This window comes from Falco cherrug, chromosome 6 (genome assembly GCF_023634085.1).
Source record: "Falco cherrug isolate bFalChe1 chromosome 6, bFalChe1.pri, whole genome shotgun sequence".
NCBI lineage: Eukaryota > Metazoa > Chordata > Aves > Falconiformes > Falconidae > Falco > Falco cherrug.
This window is the reverse complement of record NC_073702.1, coordinates 79,492,146-79,511,913: the sequence shown is the minus strand read 5'-3', so window position 1 is coordinate 79,511,913 and position 19,768 is coordinate 79,492,146. Positions and strand designations below refer to the sequence as shown.

General features: G+C 39.7%; 2 protein-coding genes across 4 annotated transcripts in view; one reads left to right on the top strand and one right to left on the bottom strand.

Moving 5' to 3' along the window:
* The first annotated feature begins 126 nt into the window (after positions 1–126).
* Positions 127–15,161, top strand: ARV1 (ARV1 homolog, fatty acid homeostasis modulator). 3 transcript variants are annotated; one of them, XM_055713555.1, is made up of 6 exons: positions 142–278; positions 2,534–3,085; positions 9,930–10,049; positions 11,719–11,872; positions 13,745–13,969; positions 14,439–15,161. In XM_055713555.1, exons 2-6 carry the CDS (start codon positions 2,969–2,971, stop codon positions 14,543–14,545), a joined length of 723 nt encoding a protein of 240 aa, XP_055569530.1. In that variant the 5' UTR covers positions 142–278; positions 2,534–2,968; the 3' UTR covers positions 14,546–15,161. The 3 variants fall into 3 exon arrangements, with proteins under 3 accessions (XP_055569531.1, XP_055569530.1, XP_027662619.1); XM_055713556.1 differs by lacking the exon at positions 2,534–3,085 and having other exon boundaries at positions 127–278; XM_027806818.2 differs by lacking the exons at positions 142–278; positions 2,534–3,085 and adding an exon at positions 3,104–6,064.
* Positions 15,007–19,768, bottom strand: part of FAM89A (family with sequence similarity 89 member A) — a 28,065-nt gene continuing 23,303 nt past the window's right edge. Inside the window, exon 3 of the transcript XR_008732736.1 lies at positions 15,007–15,385. The gene's annotated coding sequence lies outside the window, so the exon portion shown is untranslated. The remainder of the gene's footprint in view (positions 15,386–19,768) is intronic.

Below are 19,768 nucleotides of genomic sequence, written 5' to 3'. Positions count from 1 at the left end.
AGCGAGGGGGGAGCCGCCGCGCCGCCCTCTGGGACATGGAGTTCCGCGCAGGTGCCGCCCTGCCGCCGGCTGCAGCAAAAAAACACAACTCCCAGAGCGCACCGCGGCCCGGCTCCGCCCCGAACGCGGAAGCGAGGCTGTCTGAGGCGCTGACAGGCCGGCGCGTGCTCTCACCTGCCATGGCGGCCGTCGGCGCCTACCGATGCATCGAGTGCAGCAGGGAGGCGGCGGAGCTGTACCGGGACTACCAGCGCGGGGTGCTCCGCATCTCCATCTGCGTGAGTCGTCGGTGGCGGGCGAGGGAGGCCGGAGGGAAGGGGAGGGGAGCGAGGGGGAGGCCTCGACGTCAGCAGGCGGCGGCACGTGCTGCCGTGCCCGCCTGCGCGCGGGCGCCCCGGTGCGGCCTAGCCTGGCTCGCCGCGGCCCTGCGCCGGCCCCGCGGGGCTGAAGCTTCCCCGCTGCCGCCGGGTCGGGCCCTGACGCTTTCCGTGGAGCTGGGTGTAGAGTTTCCGTAGTCCCTGCTGCCTACCGCCGTTTCCTCCGGTTCCTGCAGGGCACCGGCACTGTAGCGCTGGCCTGGGTGGCCGCTGCGCGCCTGCACGCGGGCCTGCTGCTGTGCTCTGCCTTTTCCTCTGTCTTTTCCTCGCTGGAAGGCAGAGCTGAGGGAGGCTCCGTGGTTAGACAGCCTCACTGCAGCTGGGAGACAGCTGGACCTCACTGTCAGGCGCTGACTGAGTATTATTCGGGGTACGGGCGAGGACTCGTGCGTTGCTTACCCACCTACAGCGGCTGTGCTTTCCATAATGGTACCCACATGTTCTGGGTTGTTCGCTGCTCTCCCTTCCCACTCTGTCTCTCAGAGTTCATTTTTTTCACACTGTCTTTTCGTAGTGTTAAAATAAATTTAATGTCTCCTATGTTTTTTTGGAGATTTCATAGCTGCAGAAAAAAAAAAACCTTTTTAAGAAATGTTTTCAACTATTTTTAAATTACTGTTTTCAATTTTTAATAGGGTTTATTTAGACTTGTCTCCAGTGGTTAGTTTTTACTTTTTCAATGTGTGAGAAATTGGATTACTTAGCAGCCTATATTTCAGTGTGGGCGGGATTTTGCAGATCATACATCTTGACTAATTTTTTCTGTGATTTTGTTTCACAGCATCCTGTCTGCCCCTTACAAAATTGCAGAAATCTTGTGCTTGAACCAATTGTTGAATATTTTGTATGGAACTACTTGTGTATCATTCAAACTTCCTTTGTGGTTGTTTCCCCCAGTTTTCTAGCCCTTAACATTTTGAGAATACTGATAGAAGATGAGTTAATTTACTAACCATGAAGCTATAAGCATAACAGATGACCAGAGAGTTTTGTATGAAACCTGTGGTGAATTCTTTTATGACTTTATAACTTTAAGTAATTCTAGCATTTATTAGATCAAAAATAGAGATCATAGGCAACCAGATCATTGAGGCCTATGGTCAGTTGATATTTGGAGAAACAGGGGTTAGCTCAAGCTGAAAGACATACATGTTAGATCATAGCTTGTGTTATCAAGAAGAGGCTGTGGAAACAAGATACACATAAACTACTGATGATGGTAGAAAGAGCTGATTCACATCCTTCTCCTTTCCCAGCCCAGCAGTCAGTGAAAATGGCTTGTTGCTGCAGACCATAAACCAGCTGACAATGTACACAAAAATCTCTGTAGGCATTTCAAAAACTGGAGAGATCAGCAGTTTTCTTAGGTGAAAGACAAAGTAATAGAAGTTGATTTCTGCTGGCTTTAGACACGCACGCTGCATGGAAAAATAGATCTTTAGTTGCTTTTTTGTGTTGATGTATCATGTTTGGTAATACATATGAACTACATCAGATCATTGGTAGTCAAATCATGTAGTCAAAATTCATCATTGATACATGGTAATCATCAAAGATACATGATAAAATGGTGAATGGTTTCCTTTTGAGCTCTTTCGTGTGGAGCTTCAAACTCATCTTTGAAATCAAGGGCAAGTTGGATACAAAAAGACAAGTTTTAAGGCTTATGGGTGCAGCCATATCACATAAGATTTAGCACAGTTTATCAATTATTTAGCACAGGTTACCAATTCTGGTTATTAATTTGGCTGTGATAATCTCTAAAGCAAACTGGACGCCAGTAGATGGCACTCATTCCTCTTAGCATTTAACCATTTGAGGACTGAAGATCCTAGTCTTCCAGAGCTGTGGCATCCCATGTAGAATCAAAGATTTACAGCGCAGTTGCTGTGTTAATCACAAATGCCAAACTCTTACAAAAAGTAAAGAACAGAGTAAAAGAAAGGTCAAAGAATCGTATGTTCCTAGCAAACTGGAATTTTGTCCACCTTCCTTCCTGCAGGTCCAGATCGGTACCATTTTTCACTTGCTTCTACCAGTCTGTTTCCTCTAAATTGTGTGTTATCATGGTTCAGCTTCAGTCCAAGTCCTAGTTGCTCTTACATGGTGCACATCATATCACCTCTAAGCCTTTCTCTCTATTTTTGGCCACCCAGGAAGTCCTGAGAGTCAGAGTGGTTCACATGAGGAACAAGTAATACGAAGCATGTTAGTAAGAAACACATTAGCTCATAGTTTATGAAGTGGAGATGAGAATGCTAGAAGATTGCCAAGATCAGAAGATTCCTTCTGTTGAACTGATTTGAATTCAGCTTTGTCTGTGTATTGCAGGAAAGTGCTGCCGTTGTCTCCAAGACCTCTTGGGTTTCTAATAAGGCAATTCTTGTTTTACTTCGTCCTTTTAATCTGGAAGGATAGTTTTGTCACTGCACTGACCCTCTGCAGGCATTCTACTTCATGCAGGCAGTGCAGTGCTGTACTCTAGCCAGAGACCTGAAAAGCTGGTCAGCATCATGCTGCTGACAGCAAAAAATAGTCAAGTACAGAATGTCATTTGATACCCTTCATAATCTTTCACGAGCAGTATTATAATGCATTTGTCAGTATTATGTATCATCTTAACTGAAAATAATGATAGCTTAGAAGTCTTCTCCACTTCAGAAAATACGAAGATTCCACTTATCAGCATGAAACATCATTTATATCAGGTATTTATAAAACTTAAGAATGTAGGCCTCTAAAAACTTACAAAAAGATGAAGGTATTTAAGAAACTTTGGTGGTCTGAGGTGAAGATTAGAAGGTGTGATCACCCAGCCTGGGAGCAGTTTTCATTTGTCTTTGTGGAATTAGAGCACCGAGTACTTACTGCTACTCTTCTGTAGCTTAAGAGAGAAAAAGTGAAAGGTACGTAGAAAGTTTGTATAGATGATACTTAAAGTGAGGCCAATGGACATTGTCTAGGTAATTTTTTTGTTAAAAAGCTTTAGGATACTTGTGTTCATTCCCATTTTCAAGTAGTACATGAAAATACTGACACAATGAGGAGAAAAAAACCCCATCAACCCAATATTTGTTCTGTATAATATGCAACATTAAGGGCCCCAGAAAATTAGGAACAAGCAGAACATTGCCAAAATCATCACTGCTTTATACTGACCTACAGACTTGCCCTAATCCTAGTTTAAAGTTATCCTTGATGAGTTAATAAATCTGCATTTAAAAGTTCTTTGCCATTCTCAGGATGTTCCTGTCATTCAGCACTCTTTGGAATATCATCTTGAGGTTGAAGAAGTTAAGTTCTCCCAACAGCGTCTTCTATCTAGTCTTACATTTATTTTTAGGATGTGTTTAACCTGATCTGGGTGTTATTTTCAGGTGGAAGACTTAAGTTTGAATGTCTAAGCAAAATACCACGATTTTGTATTCTGTTATTAATCTGTTGAAGAGATGAATTGATTTTTTTTCCAGAGGCAAATATTAAAAGCTTCCATTAGGGAACATATGTTTCCAGCCCACAGTATTAAAGTACAGTTTTGGAAATTCAGCCTAATATGCATGGTGCTGCTTTAGTTTAGTTCCTGCAGCATTTGTTGTTGCTCTCAAGGTAATTAAAAGTTTCTTTGAGCTCCATGTTGTGATTTTAATGTGGGCAAGCATTAAAGACCAAGTGTTACTGTCCACTCTGGAAATAAATTTGCAACAGATATCGAAGAAACTAAAGAAACATTCTTCTATCAAACATAAAAGTCCATAGAGTAACATGAAGCTGGAGGTAGAAAGGCTGTGTCTTTTGTTAAGAGCTCTGGATGTTAACTGCCAAGAATTCTTCAAGTTCTGTTAACTTCTTTTTAATGTTTGGTTTAATGAAGGCCAGTTTCAGCAAAAGCCTAGCCCAGACCTCTGATGTTGTGCGTTTCTTCTTGCTTGACATTCACATTTAGTGAATGAACCTTTTGCTCATCCTGCACATATTGTGCTGTGGAAGTGCCATTACAAGAGACAGGTGGAGTATTGCTCCTTAAAAAGAACTTAAAGGTACTTAAAAATGGATAATAGAATTGAGAGGAGACACCTCCTCAGGGAGACCTGCTCAATATGCTTTTTCTTCAGCACGGTACCTGGGGTGGTGGGGTGGGGTGTGTGCGGTGTGCAGGCATGTTAGGATTGCCTCATTCAAGGGTGACTTCTGGTGGTCACTTTGCAACTCATGGGTCTGGTTCTAGTCCTATGCTGTGAACATGTTAGTGTTTTTCCCTATTCCAAACCAGAAGTGATGGTAAAAGTAAGTGTAGGTCGTTCTTTACAGAGGAGGTTTCTGTTAATTATTTTGAGATCCTTAGAATGTAAATGATCTGTAAGTAATACAGTAAATCTTCACTGAATATGTTATAAACCAACCATTGACAACAGTAACGAAAGATACCGTTCAGGTAACATTGCCACTTTTAATGCTATAGGGGGGAAAAACCCACATTCAGCTAACCTGGATTAAATACTGCAGTCAGAGTGCAATGAATATAAAAAGAAATTAGCAAACTTGACTTACTCAAAATAAGAAGGAAAAACATGCACATTTTTTTATTTGGTTTTAAATTACATATATGTTATTTTGTTTAAAAATAAAGTTTAAAAAATATTAATTGTTCCAGACCTTTACAAAGGGAAAGAAATTACTGATTGCGATATGTAGAGCCTCAGTCAGGATCCCCCTCGTGTTTTGTAATAAGAAAGCCAAATTGCCTCAGCAGTGCACACTTCATTTAGCTTTTCTGCAATTAAAAAATAATTGAAAAGCTTTTTTATTGTAGCAAGGCAGAGAGACTGTAAATGCTTTGAATACAAAGCATTTATGCGGTAAGGTAAAGAATCAATCGAGAGTACAAAGATCATCCTAGAAAATAAAGACTGTATTATTTTTCTTGTTTACGTAACTCAGCCTACAGACAACTCACTACTGAAAAATGTATCATATAGGAAAAATTATAAAACAGTATTTTAAATTTTGGTTTTCTGAAATGAAATGCATCTGAGACTTCACTGCTTTGTTTTTCAGCTTATTATGACACTTAGCTGCATCCCTAATTAAAAACCCATTCCTGAAAGCAGCACAGCTAATTACATTTTATTGTTTAAGGGTGCGACTGGGATTAAGGGCACTGTTGCAAAATGATGGGTCTGTGTGTTAGTTTGCTTTATGATCCTACGTAAATGGACCTATGTTCATGTTGAAGCTATGTAAATGCTGTTAGAATTTGCTGTATTTGTAGTCCAGCAAGAAATTATAGCTTAATTTTGCCAAACTTCAAATCCTGGAGAAAGGAATACTAAAATGAGGCTATTTTACTGGTGTGCAAACATACTCCTGGTGTGGCTTTCATGGTATTTTTAGTTCAGGATGAAGCTTGGTTATTTAACATATATTTTTATTTTCTGTCACGTCCTATGACTTCCTCTTCAAAACATTTTTACCTTCCACCACCCCCATCACAAAATACTGTTACTTAAAAATTCAGTTACATTTTAATGTTAGAGAGAAGACCCTCAAAAAGTATTGTTCATTTACTTTAGGAACTTTGCCCTTCAGTGACAGTAGGTATTTCCTCAAATATTTGTACACTTTATTGTATTTGGCATAAGTTTGTGTGCTGTGTTCGCAGCTGAGTATCTTTGATGAACAAAGAAGAGGTATGTCTTCTGAGTAGTGTTTTATAAAAGGCTGCTAAACATCCAGTCAGAATTAACATTTCAGTAGTTTGTCTAATTTAATGCAACTGAGATGCTTAAAAACATGTTACTTTCCTTAACTGTTTTGAATTGCTTTGATGAGAAAGAATCTGATACGCTATGCTGTGAAGAACATAGTTGTACTAACTTTTTAGTATTTTTTTCTTAAAGCTGCCTTTGCTTATTTTCTTAAATAATGTTTTTAAGGTAACTAAGCAAATTTCTAAATTATGAAAATGGAAGTGGTTTGTTTTTTTTTTAAACAACAGACAAGCATAGTAAAATATTACTAAATATTTGATCAGTAAAACAATTCCTAAACTAATATCCATTTAAATTCATTAGAATATTGAAATACATTCAACACCCTTTTTTAGGGTTGCACAGTATCTATTGAACTTTTGCGTGTCATTATCAATAATTTGTAATTTTCCTTAAATTTACCAGTTTAGAAGAAGATGCATAAATAGAATTTATGGTGTTAAGCTTGACCTTTCTCTTCTGCAACATAATCTGAAAGTACCTTTTAATCAAAGTAACGTCTATTTTTTCAAGGAAAGATACCACTGATTTCCTATTTCTGATTGTCAGTTACATATTTAAGGAAGAAATTAAAAACTGGTTAAAAACATAGAGAAATCTAGTTGCTTTTTTCAGTCATTTTAAACTGGTTATGATAACTGAGGCATTTCTTCGAGAAAGCCCAAAGGAGGTTGAAAAAAACTCGGTTTTGTTAAAGATGTGCCTTCTTCAGTCATGCTGAACCAGTTGTTGTCTACAGTTGTGCAGAACTGCAATTGGGAATGAGACATGAGCACCATAGTTCACTGTAAACTGCCTGCCTAAAATCTTAAAAGTAAGCATGCAAGCAGTTCTCCATAGCTGAGCTGCTTGTACTGATCTTCTCTGAAAGTTGGTGATTATCGATGCCCATAAAGTTACATTACTTTAACTAGATAAAACTATCTAGTTAAACCTATGTGTACTTAAACTGTATTAACCCTTGCTTGCATTGATTTTGCCTAAGTCAGGCTCTAGTCACAAGTTTGCTTCCTAGGCATTTAAGGTTAGTGTCATATGTTTTAGTAGTACAGCTGGAAAAAAATAACAAAAAAGGCAGGTATGGAGAACCTAGAGGTTCATCCTAGAGGGTTTATTAATTCTGTAATGTTCTCACGGTATAGCAAGTGTCATCTCATTTTGTCGCATTAGTCTATGGCAGTGCATATGTGAGGCTTTTGCCGTTAGTGGTTTGTAGGTCTCACGAGTCCCTGAATGAACTCACGCTGGCTAGATCACTGGCTGGATAAGCACAGAGGACGTTTTCTTCATACAGTCAGGAGTCAAATAGTGTATATTAAGAACAGGACTCACATGCAGCTCTAGAAGACAGTTAGACGTGTGTGTCTGTGTATGAAAAGTCCTTGAAGTTGGCTGCTTTTTTGTGATATAGGATATTTTCTTTCACTGTTGAAGTAGCACAAGAGAAATAGGATTCTTAAATGTTTGGTGGTGGTGTACTGAAATACTGAATTAAACATCACAGCTGCAGAAGATTCGGTTGTGGCTGCCAGAAGCCAAGAGCAGAAGACTCATTCTTACGGGTGATGCCACTATTTGTGTATTCATTTGTAGCAGTCTCCTTAGATATCTGCAGTAGAGTTTCTATATAGTTGATTTTGCCTGGAGGGTTGGTCTGATATATTTTAATTGTATAAAATTCACGACAGCTGGCAGTGAAATTTTTTCAGTACCCCTTAACTGCAAGTTTTTTGGTTGCTGTTTGGTTGGGACCCTCCACTTGAAAAGATCATTCATTACTCTTCTCAGAAAGATTTTCGACCCTGGTTAAAAAATGTTCTGTTACAGGAGAATTTGAGACCTTCAGAAATCCTGGGGTATGTAGGCTATTATTCATCTAACCTTCATGACACCATTGTATTCAAGAATGTGCTTGTGTGAATAAGCCTATAAAAAAAATCAGTTTTCCTATGCTACATCAACCCAGAGATTTGACATATATAAATTACCACCTCTAAGAATATCTGTTCATGATTTCCCCGTAGAAAGAAATTAAGCAAGACATTGCCTTCAAGTTGCAATTTCTATTTCACTCTATTAAATCCTGTAGCTGTGGTCTTCTGTTAATTATGTCCTTTCTTCCATCTCACTCACTTTAGTTTTAACCCTATAAAACTGTTTGACAATTGAGTCAGTTTTTTAATTCATTGCCTCTAACTTGCATACTGTTATATACAGTATTTTCTTTTCTAAATTAAGCGAGTTTGTTGGGTTGGTTTTTTTTTTGAGCTAGACCAAGAGAGAGTTATTAGTGGTGACAATGTGTCCTAAATACTCTATTCTATTTATACATTTGTTTGGATGTTTTTCTTGGTATGGATATTGGGACTTTGAAGTCAATTTGACAGTAAGATTTTGCATTCTCAGATACTCCAATAATAATTCTGGCAAATAGCAAGGCAAAGTTAACTTTGGACACAAGGAATCCCTATAAAATAGAAAAAAGCTTTGTTCCTTCCTGGGAGTTTGTCTGTAGGTGTGTGTTGTCTCATACTGCATTTTTGACTGTTACAGCATTTCAGAAAGCTCTATGCATAGATTTCTCTTCTGGCAGTGCACAGCTGTGCACTCATTAAAATGAAAATAGAGATTGTTTCTATGACTGTTGTGCTCGGAGCACGGCAGCTAATGTGAAGGCCCAGGGGAGCAGCACTAGCTGAGGACACATTGGGAGGAAGCAAGTAGCTGAACTGGAGGATCTGCAGCTGGAGAAAGCTGACCTGCAGGCGAGCACGCTTCTGCAAGTGCATTTTTTGGAGCTGAAGTGGTTGATGTGATCAGCTGCTCCTCCTTCTCAGTTCTCTGCTAGAATGAAGTCTTAACAAAAGGCTCATCTAGCAGACCGTTGTTATTTAATCATCCTGTTGAAACTTAGTATAGTAGCGTTTTGTTAGCCCTTCTCATTTAACTCAAGTCAAGGAGCAATCACCCATCCTGGTAAGTCAATAAGTCTGAAGGGGGTTGATGGCAAGCAGTTCCCAGTGGTCTGGGCGAAATAACCTCTAGGAGGCACAGCAGGAACCAGCTGATGTATTGGGGAAGTAATGATCTACTGTCTTACTACTGTTCAGTAGCAACCTCTGACTCTTTGGTTATACCTCTCTGTGAAAACTACTTTATCAGTGTTCTGAATGTATTGGTGTTCATTCAATAATGGAAAATTAGTTGAAACATCCGGACAATCTACCCATATGGAAGAACAATGCAACAGCAAAAAAAGTTTACTGTCTTCTTGAAAGGAAGAAAAAGGTAGAATAGGAGGATAAAGCATCTCTGAAAAGAAGGAATTGATAGATGAAATTAATTTTCTTTCAAAAAAATACAACACACACCCCCTCTCAAAATACCCAGTAGATGAGCCACGATAAGTTAAACTTTAACAAGGTACTGGTTCGTTTCTTGAGTCCTGGAAAGGTGGTTTGGTTTTTTACATCTGTAGGGCACAAAATGATAACTAGGTACATCCTTGCATAGTTTATTATTTGTGTTAATCTGAAGCTGGTAAAAATTGATAACGTATCTTTGTTTTATAAGGGAAGTCTGTGTGTCAATTGCAGTGTCAAGGAGGGGGGAAACATTTTTTCTGTATGAATTAAAAACCTATTGAAAAGGAAGATTATGTTAAGGAAAGACTAGTAAGAATTGAACAGCTAGATCGGATTTATGCAGTTTTGCTAAGATTAGAGGAACGTTTCATAAACTGTCTTCCCTCCCCTCCTAATTCTTGTTATTTTATGACTTTCAGAAATCCTGCCAGAAACCTGTGGACAAATACATTGAGTATGATGCTGTTATCGTCCTGATTAATGCTATTTTATGTAAAGCACAAGCATACAGGCACATTCTTTTCAATACGAAGATAAATGTAAGTTGCTACGCCCCTACCCTGTGACTTGGTTAAAGGTATACTTAGATTTGGTAAGTCGATTGTAATAGTTGTAGAGACTGTTCTTCTCCTGTCCTTTCACCAGTTCCAGCAAGCTGAACCAGTTATATCATGATCAGAACACATGAAATCTCAAACTCCAGCTGCTACTAAGAAAATTACTGTCTTCACGGTGGTGATGCCACAGTACCAGCAAACACAGCAGCTATCTTACATGTTAAAGAGAAGAGAAGGAACTGTATGGAACTGTTCATGCAGTCCTCTACACTGTCTAATTTGCCTGTCATGTTAAATGATGTTAAAAGGGTGATGTGCTAAATTACATTGGAAGAGAAAGATCTGATTTCTAATTAATTTCCAAATTATGTTTCTGTTAGAAACAATTCTTTTCCAAAATGAGCTATAGTAGTATAACATACCATAGTAATAATACCAACTAAACCTACTGTACTAATTTCTCATTACTTTCTTCGTGAGTAATTAACCATGTCCTCAAAACTATAGCATTATATTATGTATATATATATATATATTACAAAAGTGTAATATAAAGTGTTGTTGATGCAGAGTTACATGGTCAACTTGGTTGTGCTGGCCAAGCTGGAGTGTAAAGGCATAGCTTTTTTGACAGAATTGCATATTATTACTTTAAGGATTGATTTCCCAGGAGAGGGAAGATAATCTAGAGCAAACTATCCAAGCCAAAGTGTATGTTGTGTTCATGTTAACACCTCTTGGCCAGTCCAGTGTTAAGCAATGTAGATAAATATAGTCGCCTCATCTTTCAAGCATAAATCTGACTAAAGATTTTGAATTAAGTCAATGCTTCTGAAGACTGGTAATGATGTTTTCCATGAGGCTTCTGGAAGAGCTATTCCGTCTGTGGTAATTTCATGTATTCAAATAAATTGAGTTGAATTTTAAGCTGGCTTGACCTGTGCATGTGTGTGCAATTGGCAGAACTAGTCTCTTAATGGAAAAAGTATGATCCACACACAGAAATTGCATTGGTTTATTTAAATCTGTGTAAAATCAGAATTTATTCACCACACACACAAGCTTATAGACTATTTAATGTGGAAACACGTTAACTGTGGGCCCTCATGACATCATTTTTGCAGTCACTTCAGTTGTTTGGTTATATTGCTCCATTTATTTTTGGTACCTCACCCTTATCTGAGCTAAGAAATGTTTTTAGTATAACTATGCTACCAGTTTCTTCTAATCGAGATTGTCCCAGGGTAAAAAAGAAACAAGGCTATTTAAACAAGTTCGCTGAATGGAGTAGTTGCCCTTAAATTTAAATTCTTGATAGTATAATTCTTCTAGCTATGGCACAATTTTGTTTTTATATTCCTAACTGAGGCAGACTTACCAATTTCAAAAAAGCGTAGGGTAGTCTTTAGAACCCACAGTTCTATAGCTTTTTCTGTATGGAACTGTTCATGGGAGTTTTCTACACCCTCAAATTTGCCTGTCATGTTAACTGATGTTAAAAGGATGATGTACTAGTGGTTCAACAGAAGTAATTTGCTTATATTTCTAAACAAAAATAATAAACCTACAGAGCTTGTTTGTGTAGAGATGTTGAAATTTATTTTAAATACCAATTTCATACTAATGCTTTTATTATTCTTTCATTGACCAGATTCATGGGAAGCTCTGTGTATTCTGTTTGCTCTGTGAAGCTTATCTCAGGTGGTTGCAGCTACAGGATTCAAGCCAAAGTACAGATCCAGATGACTTAATCAGATATGCCAAAGAATGGGATTTTTATAGAATGTTTGGTATAGCTTCTTTAGGTAAGATTGATGATTAGTTCACGTCACTATCTACTCTTTAAGTATTGAATAACTTCACAAGTTTTTCAACAAGTCTATATTGCAACAACTAACACAGAAATAGATGTCATGTGCAACTCAGTATGGTTAAATGATTATACGCATGCTCTCTAATTTGCCTTCATTTAATGCAAATGCATATTTTGATCCTGATTGCAGTGCAGACTTGTATGATCAGCATTATATATCAAAACATTGAAAAGTGGCAATATTCAGAAATCTTCGTCTGAATTAATTTACATGATTTGAAGACCAGTGTAGAGCTCAGCCTTATTCCATATTTCACGTTGACTTCAAGGTTCATTATTCATTAAGGTGATACAACATTAAGGGTGATCCTTACAGAAGTAAACAAAAATTGGGAATAGCTGTATCTGGGGTTTTTAAATGAATACACAAAAATACAGAGCAGTGTCATCACTGGTAAAAAGTAAATACTTCTGTGCTCCAAGACTACATTTGAAGGCAGGTTTTTGGTTAATACTTTGTCCTGGTTTTGGCTGGGATGGAGTTAACTTTCTCTTAGCTAGTACAGTGCTGTGTTTGGCTCTGATGTGAGAACAATGTTGATCACCGCACTGATGTTTTCAGTTGTTGCTGGGTGATGTTTCTACTAAGTCCACAACTTTTCGGTTTCTTTGGCCCTGCCAGCCAGAGGGCTGGAGGGGCACAAGAGACTGGGAGGGACACAGTTAGGACGGGTGACCTGAATTTTAAACTGGCTGCCAAAGGGATGTTCCATACCATATGACGTCATGCTGAGTGTATAAACTGGGGGAAGAAGAAGGAAAGGGGGGGGGCGCGACACGGACGACACACACTACACACAACATTTGGCATTATGGTGTTTGTCTTCCTGAATAACCGTTACACGTGATGGAGCCTGGCTTCCCCGGGGATGGCCAAGCACCAGCCTGCCCATAGGAAGTGGTGAATTAATTCCTTGCTTTGCTTTGCTTGTGTGTGTGGGTTTTGCTTTACCTATTAAATTGTTCTGATCTCAACCCTTGAGTTTCACATACCTTTCCGATTCTCCTCCCCATCCCTCTGGGTGACAGGCAGTGAGCGAGTGGCTGCGTGGTGCTGGGTTGCTGGCCAGGGTTAAACCACGACATACTTTCATTCTCATAGTTTTTCCTCATAATAGTGTTTAAATCAAGCCCTCAGACTAAAACTGGTATTTCCCCAAGATATTTGGAGTTTAACTTCAGTCATTGATTTTTCTGATGTTGCTCTAAGCAGGTTTTCATAACATGTCAGTAAAAACGTTGGAACTCATTTTTCAGTAGTAATTCATCTATTACAGGTGTGGTGAGAGTTGCTTTGACATCTGCATTGATTTCAGTGTTACACAGGGATACAGTGTCAAAAAAAGTCTAATAGCTCAATGATACTTTTACCTTAGTGTTCTTTCTCATGCTGGATAGCAAGGGTTCATTGCTGGTAACCTTTTCAAAGGCGGCAAGTATTGACTTTTTTTACAGGCTAAAAGCCAGTTGGAAGAAAAATCTCCTTTTGTTAAAAAGGAACAGTAAAGAGGTTCTTATGCTAATCTTCCTGTGCTATATCGTATCAGAAATAATGAGTATGACAAACCTACAGATAGAATTCTGTGATAGAATTATTCTGATACTGAATTAGTTTAAGTAATAGTAATATTTGCCTATTAAAATGAACACAGGAGATGGAGGACATGTTCATATTTGCATACGTTTTTTAAGTAGTGGTGGCTCAGTTGCATTTGGGACATGCCATTTCACTGAAATTCATCCAAAAAAGGACTTGATTTTGGTTCTTTATTCTCTGTTTCCCACTCCTCTTATTTTCTCTTAGAACAAACTTCATTTTTGGTTGGCATTTTTATTACCTTATGGTGGATGAGACCTGAGATGCTGAAAACAAAGTCTGACTTCATTTTACTTCTCAAAGCACTGCTGTTGTCCAGCTATGGAAAGCTTTTGCTAATTCCAGCTGTTATTTGGGAACATGACTACACTCCTTTGTGCCTTGCGTTTATAAAAGTATTTGTCTTGATATCAAATTCTCAGGCAATTAGAGGTACGTTTTTGCTTTTTATTACTACATCAGTTGTATAGAATGTGAGAGTGCAGCTGTTAGAGAAGTCATTATTATTGCTGTTACATTTTTAATTGGTATCAGATATGTGACTGAAATAGCTCTAGCTTAAAACTGTCTTATTTAGACTAATAGAAAGTGAATGAAACAAACCACTATTAAGAAAAAGCACCTCTTATCTCACCGTAATCTCTTAGTATATGCTGTATTGTATCCATCAGATCCATCAGTTAGAATTTGAGACAATTCATTATGGGTCATTGAAACATAAAATAGAATTCTTTGTGTGTCTGGAAAATTAAAATTTCATGTTAATTTTATGCATGGCATGGAAGCAGACTTTTAATAATTTGTGCGATTTCTTATACATACAAATTAATGTGAATTCTCACATGCTTTCTATGATCTTCTTAAATGGTAAGTGATAAATTTGTTCTGTTTTCTTTTTCAGTTACATTGAACTTGAATCGAATGCTCCCTTGGTTGGCCATCTTCTTTGGATTAATTTTCGAAAATGGTGTGGTCTACTTGTTCCAGAAAACGGGATGGGATGTTTGAAACATCAGCCTGGATCTAAAGAAAAACCAACAACGTGATCATTGTTTTTTGAAGAATGATCTGTACCAGCAGGCTCCAAAGACACTATTTTCATAGTGATAAAGAAGGTGATAGATAACAAAATCTTGCATTAGTAGTGAATGTAGACAGTTTTAGGATAAGTTAAAATGAGAACCTTTGGAAGTTTGGCTCTTCATGTGGTGAGCCATAGAACTTCAGCCTTAGCTTATTTTTCCATTAAAAAATCTGAATGTGCCACTATGCTAATAGCTTTATAAATCTGGCTGCATAGCTATGGCTGTAACAAAAAAGATATACTTAAAAAAATTCAGCACTGCTACCAGTCACTGAATTTTGGCAGAAAGAGGAGGATGAATTGTTCCCTTAAGCGGAAGGAAGGGAGTTAGTGGAAAAATGTAAAAGCTAAAATTTATATTTCCACAAAAACAGATTTTCAAAGATAGAAGTGAACATGTGCAAACAGTTTATTAGAGAAAAGGCAAGTATTTCAGAGTAAAACTACAGTGGGAAAACTAGGTTGCATTCTCTGGAATGTCTATGTAAACAATCCAAAATAATAAAGTATCTAGTTCTAGAGTAATCTCTAGGAACTATAGTTTTAACTGGCTTGAGATTTCATGTGATCTCATAAATGCTGCTGCTTTGTTCTGAAAGCTGAAAAGAGTGAAAGGACTCAGATCCCCAGCATACACGGTTGTTTGGGATACTGCTTCTTCGGCATTTTTTAAGCCACATCCCCCGCAACCCCGCCCTCATCTGGCAGCAGGTTTAGTGGAAGCAAAAAGTGAAGTATGAGGCTGCTCAGCAATAGAGTAGGACCTGTTAAAACAAAACAAAACAATACAAAAACATGTTTAGGCCTAAATTAGTGAAGAAACATTTATAGAAGTTCTGTACCTTTTTTCCCAGCAAAGGGAGGGCTAGATGGCCCACAAAGGAACTGACAGCATCAGTTTCTGCAAGACAGTAATTGGGGCACAAACCAACTTCTTTTGTGCAGACCAGTTTCTGTTATGTTCCATTCAATGTTTAATTCTTCTGCTTCAGTTCTGGAAGGCTGTACTATCTATAGGTACCACTTCCGTTCTTCGTTTTCCTCAGATGCAGTCTCCTATCTGTGTTTTGCAAAATGCATCAAATAACATTTTGCAACATCTTCAAGTTAATTCCAAACAGGTTTAGAGTATGTCTAGCTTATGACCACAGAAGACATCACATTTGTCTGATGCAACTGTCCCTGCCACGGTGAGTTAGGAAAGCAGGTATTTGCTGATCCAGTTTTAATAGGTCAGAGGCTTATACCACCCACTCATGTACCATTTGCGTTACACTTCACATCTTTCTGAGCATGTAAAGTGGGCAAAAAATGCAGACTGCTTCCTCTTTAAGTACTTGAGACAGTTTAACACTCCAACTCCCCCAGCAAGCACATAGTTGTGAAGGTGTATGAGGGATCCACCTTGCTACTGGTGTGAATCAGTGGCCAATTAAGTGTAGGTGTGCTGTTGCTCGCTGAGCAGCAGCTTTGGCAACACGGTACCTAGAACATACTTTGCTTTACATAATCAGATTTGGGGATATACACCACCCTCAAAAGCTTTTTGAAAAACTATGTTGCCAAAGGTGCTTTGAGTACTGCTCACCTTCCTCCCAAAACAGCAGTACACAGCACTGAAATAGAGGCTGCAGTTTGAGAAGGTGCAAAGGCAAACAGCAGTAGCTTTTAGAAAAGTTTCAGGGATGCTGGTCTGGCTTGCTTTCATTTTCCTCCTTCACTTTCTGCCTTTAGTTTAAGAGGGAATGAAGCTGTGCTGGAGCAGACAGGATGGCAGAAGAATATGTACTAGGAAAATGCTGATGCCTGCTGAGCCAAACCCTGTTTATTATTGTAGCTGTCATCTGGCTTTTACCCAGTTCTCTGTTCATCTTGGTGCAACCTCAGCATTGCAGCTGATAAAGATTCTCACCACTCTTGTATTGATTTTGTACGGCCAGGTTTTGGTAGTGGTGAGGCTACAGGGGTGGTGTCTGTGAGAAGCTGCCAGAAGCTGCCCCCATGTCCGATGGAGCCCATACCAGCCAGCTCCAGGATGGATCTGCCACTGGCCAAGGCTGAGCCCATCAGCCACGGCTGTAGCACCTCTGGGATAACATTTCAGAAGCGGAAGATGTTGCAGTGTGACTGGGTGACTGCTACAGAGAGGAGTGAGAATATGTGAGAGCAGCTCTACAGACACCAAGGTCAGTGCAGAGGGAGCAGCAGGAGGGACTCCAGGCCTGGAGCAGAGGTTCCCCCCCAGCCCGTGGTGAAGCCTACGCTGAGGCAGGCTGTCCCCTCAGCCCCTGGAGCCCACGGAGGAGCAGATCCCACCTGCAGCCCGTGGGGACCCCACGCCGGAGCAGGGGGATGCCCACAGGAGGCTGTGACCCCGTGGGCAGCCCGTGCTGGAGCAGCTCCTGGCAGGGCCTGTGGCCTGGCAGAGTGATGAGCCCAGGCCGGGGCAGGTTTGCTGGCTGGGCTGTGACCCCGTGAGGACCCACGCTGGGGCAGAGTGTGCATGAAGGGCTGCATCCCATGGGAGGGACCCACGCTGGAGCGGTTCATGAAGAGCTGCAGCCTGTGGGAAGGACTCGTGTTGAAGATCATGGAGGCCTGTCTCCCATGGGAGGGACCCCAGGCTGGGAGGAGTGTGAAGAGGAAGGAGCAGCAGAGACAACGTGTGATGAACTGACCACAGCCCCCCATTCCCCGTCCCTGCGCTGCTGTTGGGGAGGAGGCAGAGAAAATCACAAGTGAAGTTAAGCCTGGGAAGAAGGGAGGAGTGGGGGGGGAAGGTGTGTTTAAGAGTTGATTTTATTTCTCATTATCCTATTCTGATTTGAATGGTAATAAATTAATTTCCCCAAGCTGGGTCTGCTTTGCCTATGATGGTAATCGGTGAGTGATCTCTCCTTGACCTTGTCTCGCCCCACAAGCTTTTAGTTGTATTTTCTCTCCGCTGTCTGGCTGAGGGGAGTGATGGAGCGGCTGTGGTGGGCACCTGGCATCCAGCCAGGGCCAACCCCCCTGCCCGGCTCTCTATGTCAGTCATCAGGAAACGTATTCTTCCTACTACCAATTTTGTTTTTCTAACAATGTAACAACCATGCTTTGGTTTGTTCCTCTTAGGTTAGATATATTTATTTTTTTTTAATTAATCATATGTATCATGGTTATACACAAAAGATTTCTCCCTTGTCTGCTCTGGCACTGGTTTCAGGCTCAAGGCTGAGTAGATCACGTGTAAGTGACTAATGCAAGGGGAAGTTTCTGCATGACATGTGATGTAATATTTATTACCTAGTCAGCAGCAAAAATGTAAATACAATGTATATAAATTTGTTTGGGGACAGTTTTCTTAAAGTTTAATTTTTAAAAATTTACTTCAGGACATTTTCTGACTTTTATTCAAAGACCTAGCATGGACACAAACACATTCTGAAAGAAGTAGGCTTATCTATTGTGTCATATATGGCAATAATGTATCAGTTACGTGCTCTGTAATGCTGTCAGCAGCCACCACTGTCCTTAGGCAACTTTGAGGATGGAGAAGAAAATTAAGAGCTACAGAGCTGTGGAATGAAAGCAGCTGTGCAGGTTTTCAATCTTCAGAGGCATCCTTATTGTCTAGTAATGTAGCACGTTCTGCCTTGTGTGGTTTTAGGGCTACTAATTTACCAGAACTAATGTGACAAATAAATACACTAATGTTTCATAAATCTAGGGGGAACTTAAGGATGCCCTCTGCCTGGGGGAACACATGTGAGTGCATTTTTGATGCCTTTGGAAAAGGGTCCTGTACGGTGCTGCAGAGAGAACTGAGACTATTTAAGGTCTTGCCTGCTTAGAAGTCATCTCTCAGTTTTATTCCTTTTTGTCTTTTGAGCTCCTCTTCTTTCATAGACTCTTTGTAATTGAAATAGTTATCTGCGATGGAAGAGTTACGACAAGCAGCCTTCCCTTTCTATGTATCTTCAGTTGCTTCATCAACTTGCGGGAAAGGATTTACTTGGGTTAAAACTATAACAGCCTGCAAATGAACCCATGTAAACTCTTTGAGTTTTGCTTGGTATCAAAAGGCAGATTGTGGCCTATGGGAAATTTGTGGGCCTATGGAGCAAATTCCAGAATTCTGTTGGATGAAATGCAGAGAAAAAACAGTGACGTTAATTCAGACTTGGGTTGAGCAATGGTTTAGTGATTGCACAGTGGGAGCTGGGAACTTTTAACTGGGTCCATAGGTCAGGTAACAAGTATTTAGAAATCACTCTATATAAAATTGGAGAATTAAGAGTATAAGATAGGAAGGGTTAACAGAGAATGTTGGTGTGTCAGGCAGACTTCTACAAAATTAGGAGTTGAGAAGGCTATAAAAACTAAGGGGATAGAACCTCAAGAAAAATTAATATGCAAGAAAAGATGCAGTATAGATGAGTATGAGTGTGTGATTAAGCAAATACCTGAATGTCCTACTCCTATGTTTTCAAAGGGTGAACATGAAGGAAGAATATTATTTATTGTAGACATTTTTGTAATAGTCTTAAGTGATAACGTGAAGTGGCAAATGATGTCTGCTAAACAGTCAAGTCTATGGGTTTCCCTAGAAAAATTAATGATCATCTCATTACTTTTTCAATGGTTTGCTTGCCATCCTTGAAAGTACACCTTTATACACATAATTACCAGTTGTACAGAGCTAGAATTAGTCACTGTGAATAGGAAGAGCTGTAGAAGAGCAGAGCTGCTCCCTTCAGTCTGCAATAGTGTGCGTTGCATTAGGGTTTGCGGGTGGAGGCGAGGGCTACTACCCTGTGACCTCGTCCAAGTACAGACAAGCGAGTCCTTTCTTCCACGACAAGTTGTATCTCGGGCATATAAACTGTCATTTGTTAGCCCAGTCTGCACCGTACTGAAAGTAAAATAGGACATCTGCCCTGGAAAACTATTAGCAGCTGATTTCTCATAAAACAAGAAAGCCATTGTTTTTCAGGAGCTTGCATGCTTTTGCAATTCATCAGCTCTCCCCCAGCTGGGTAGTGTTAAGCACCACAGTGCCATCTGGAGTTGAAAAGTAAAGCACTGTTGTTTCCAAGACTGGAAGGAACATAAAAGCACTCTTAAGTAGGAATTCTTTGATTAATTTTTGTGAAATCACAAATTCA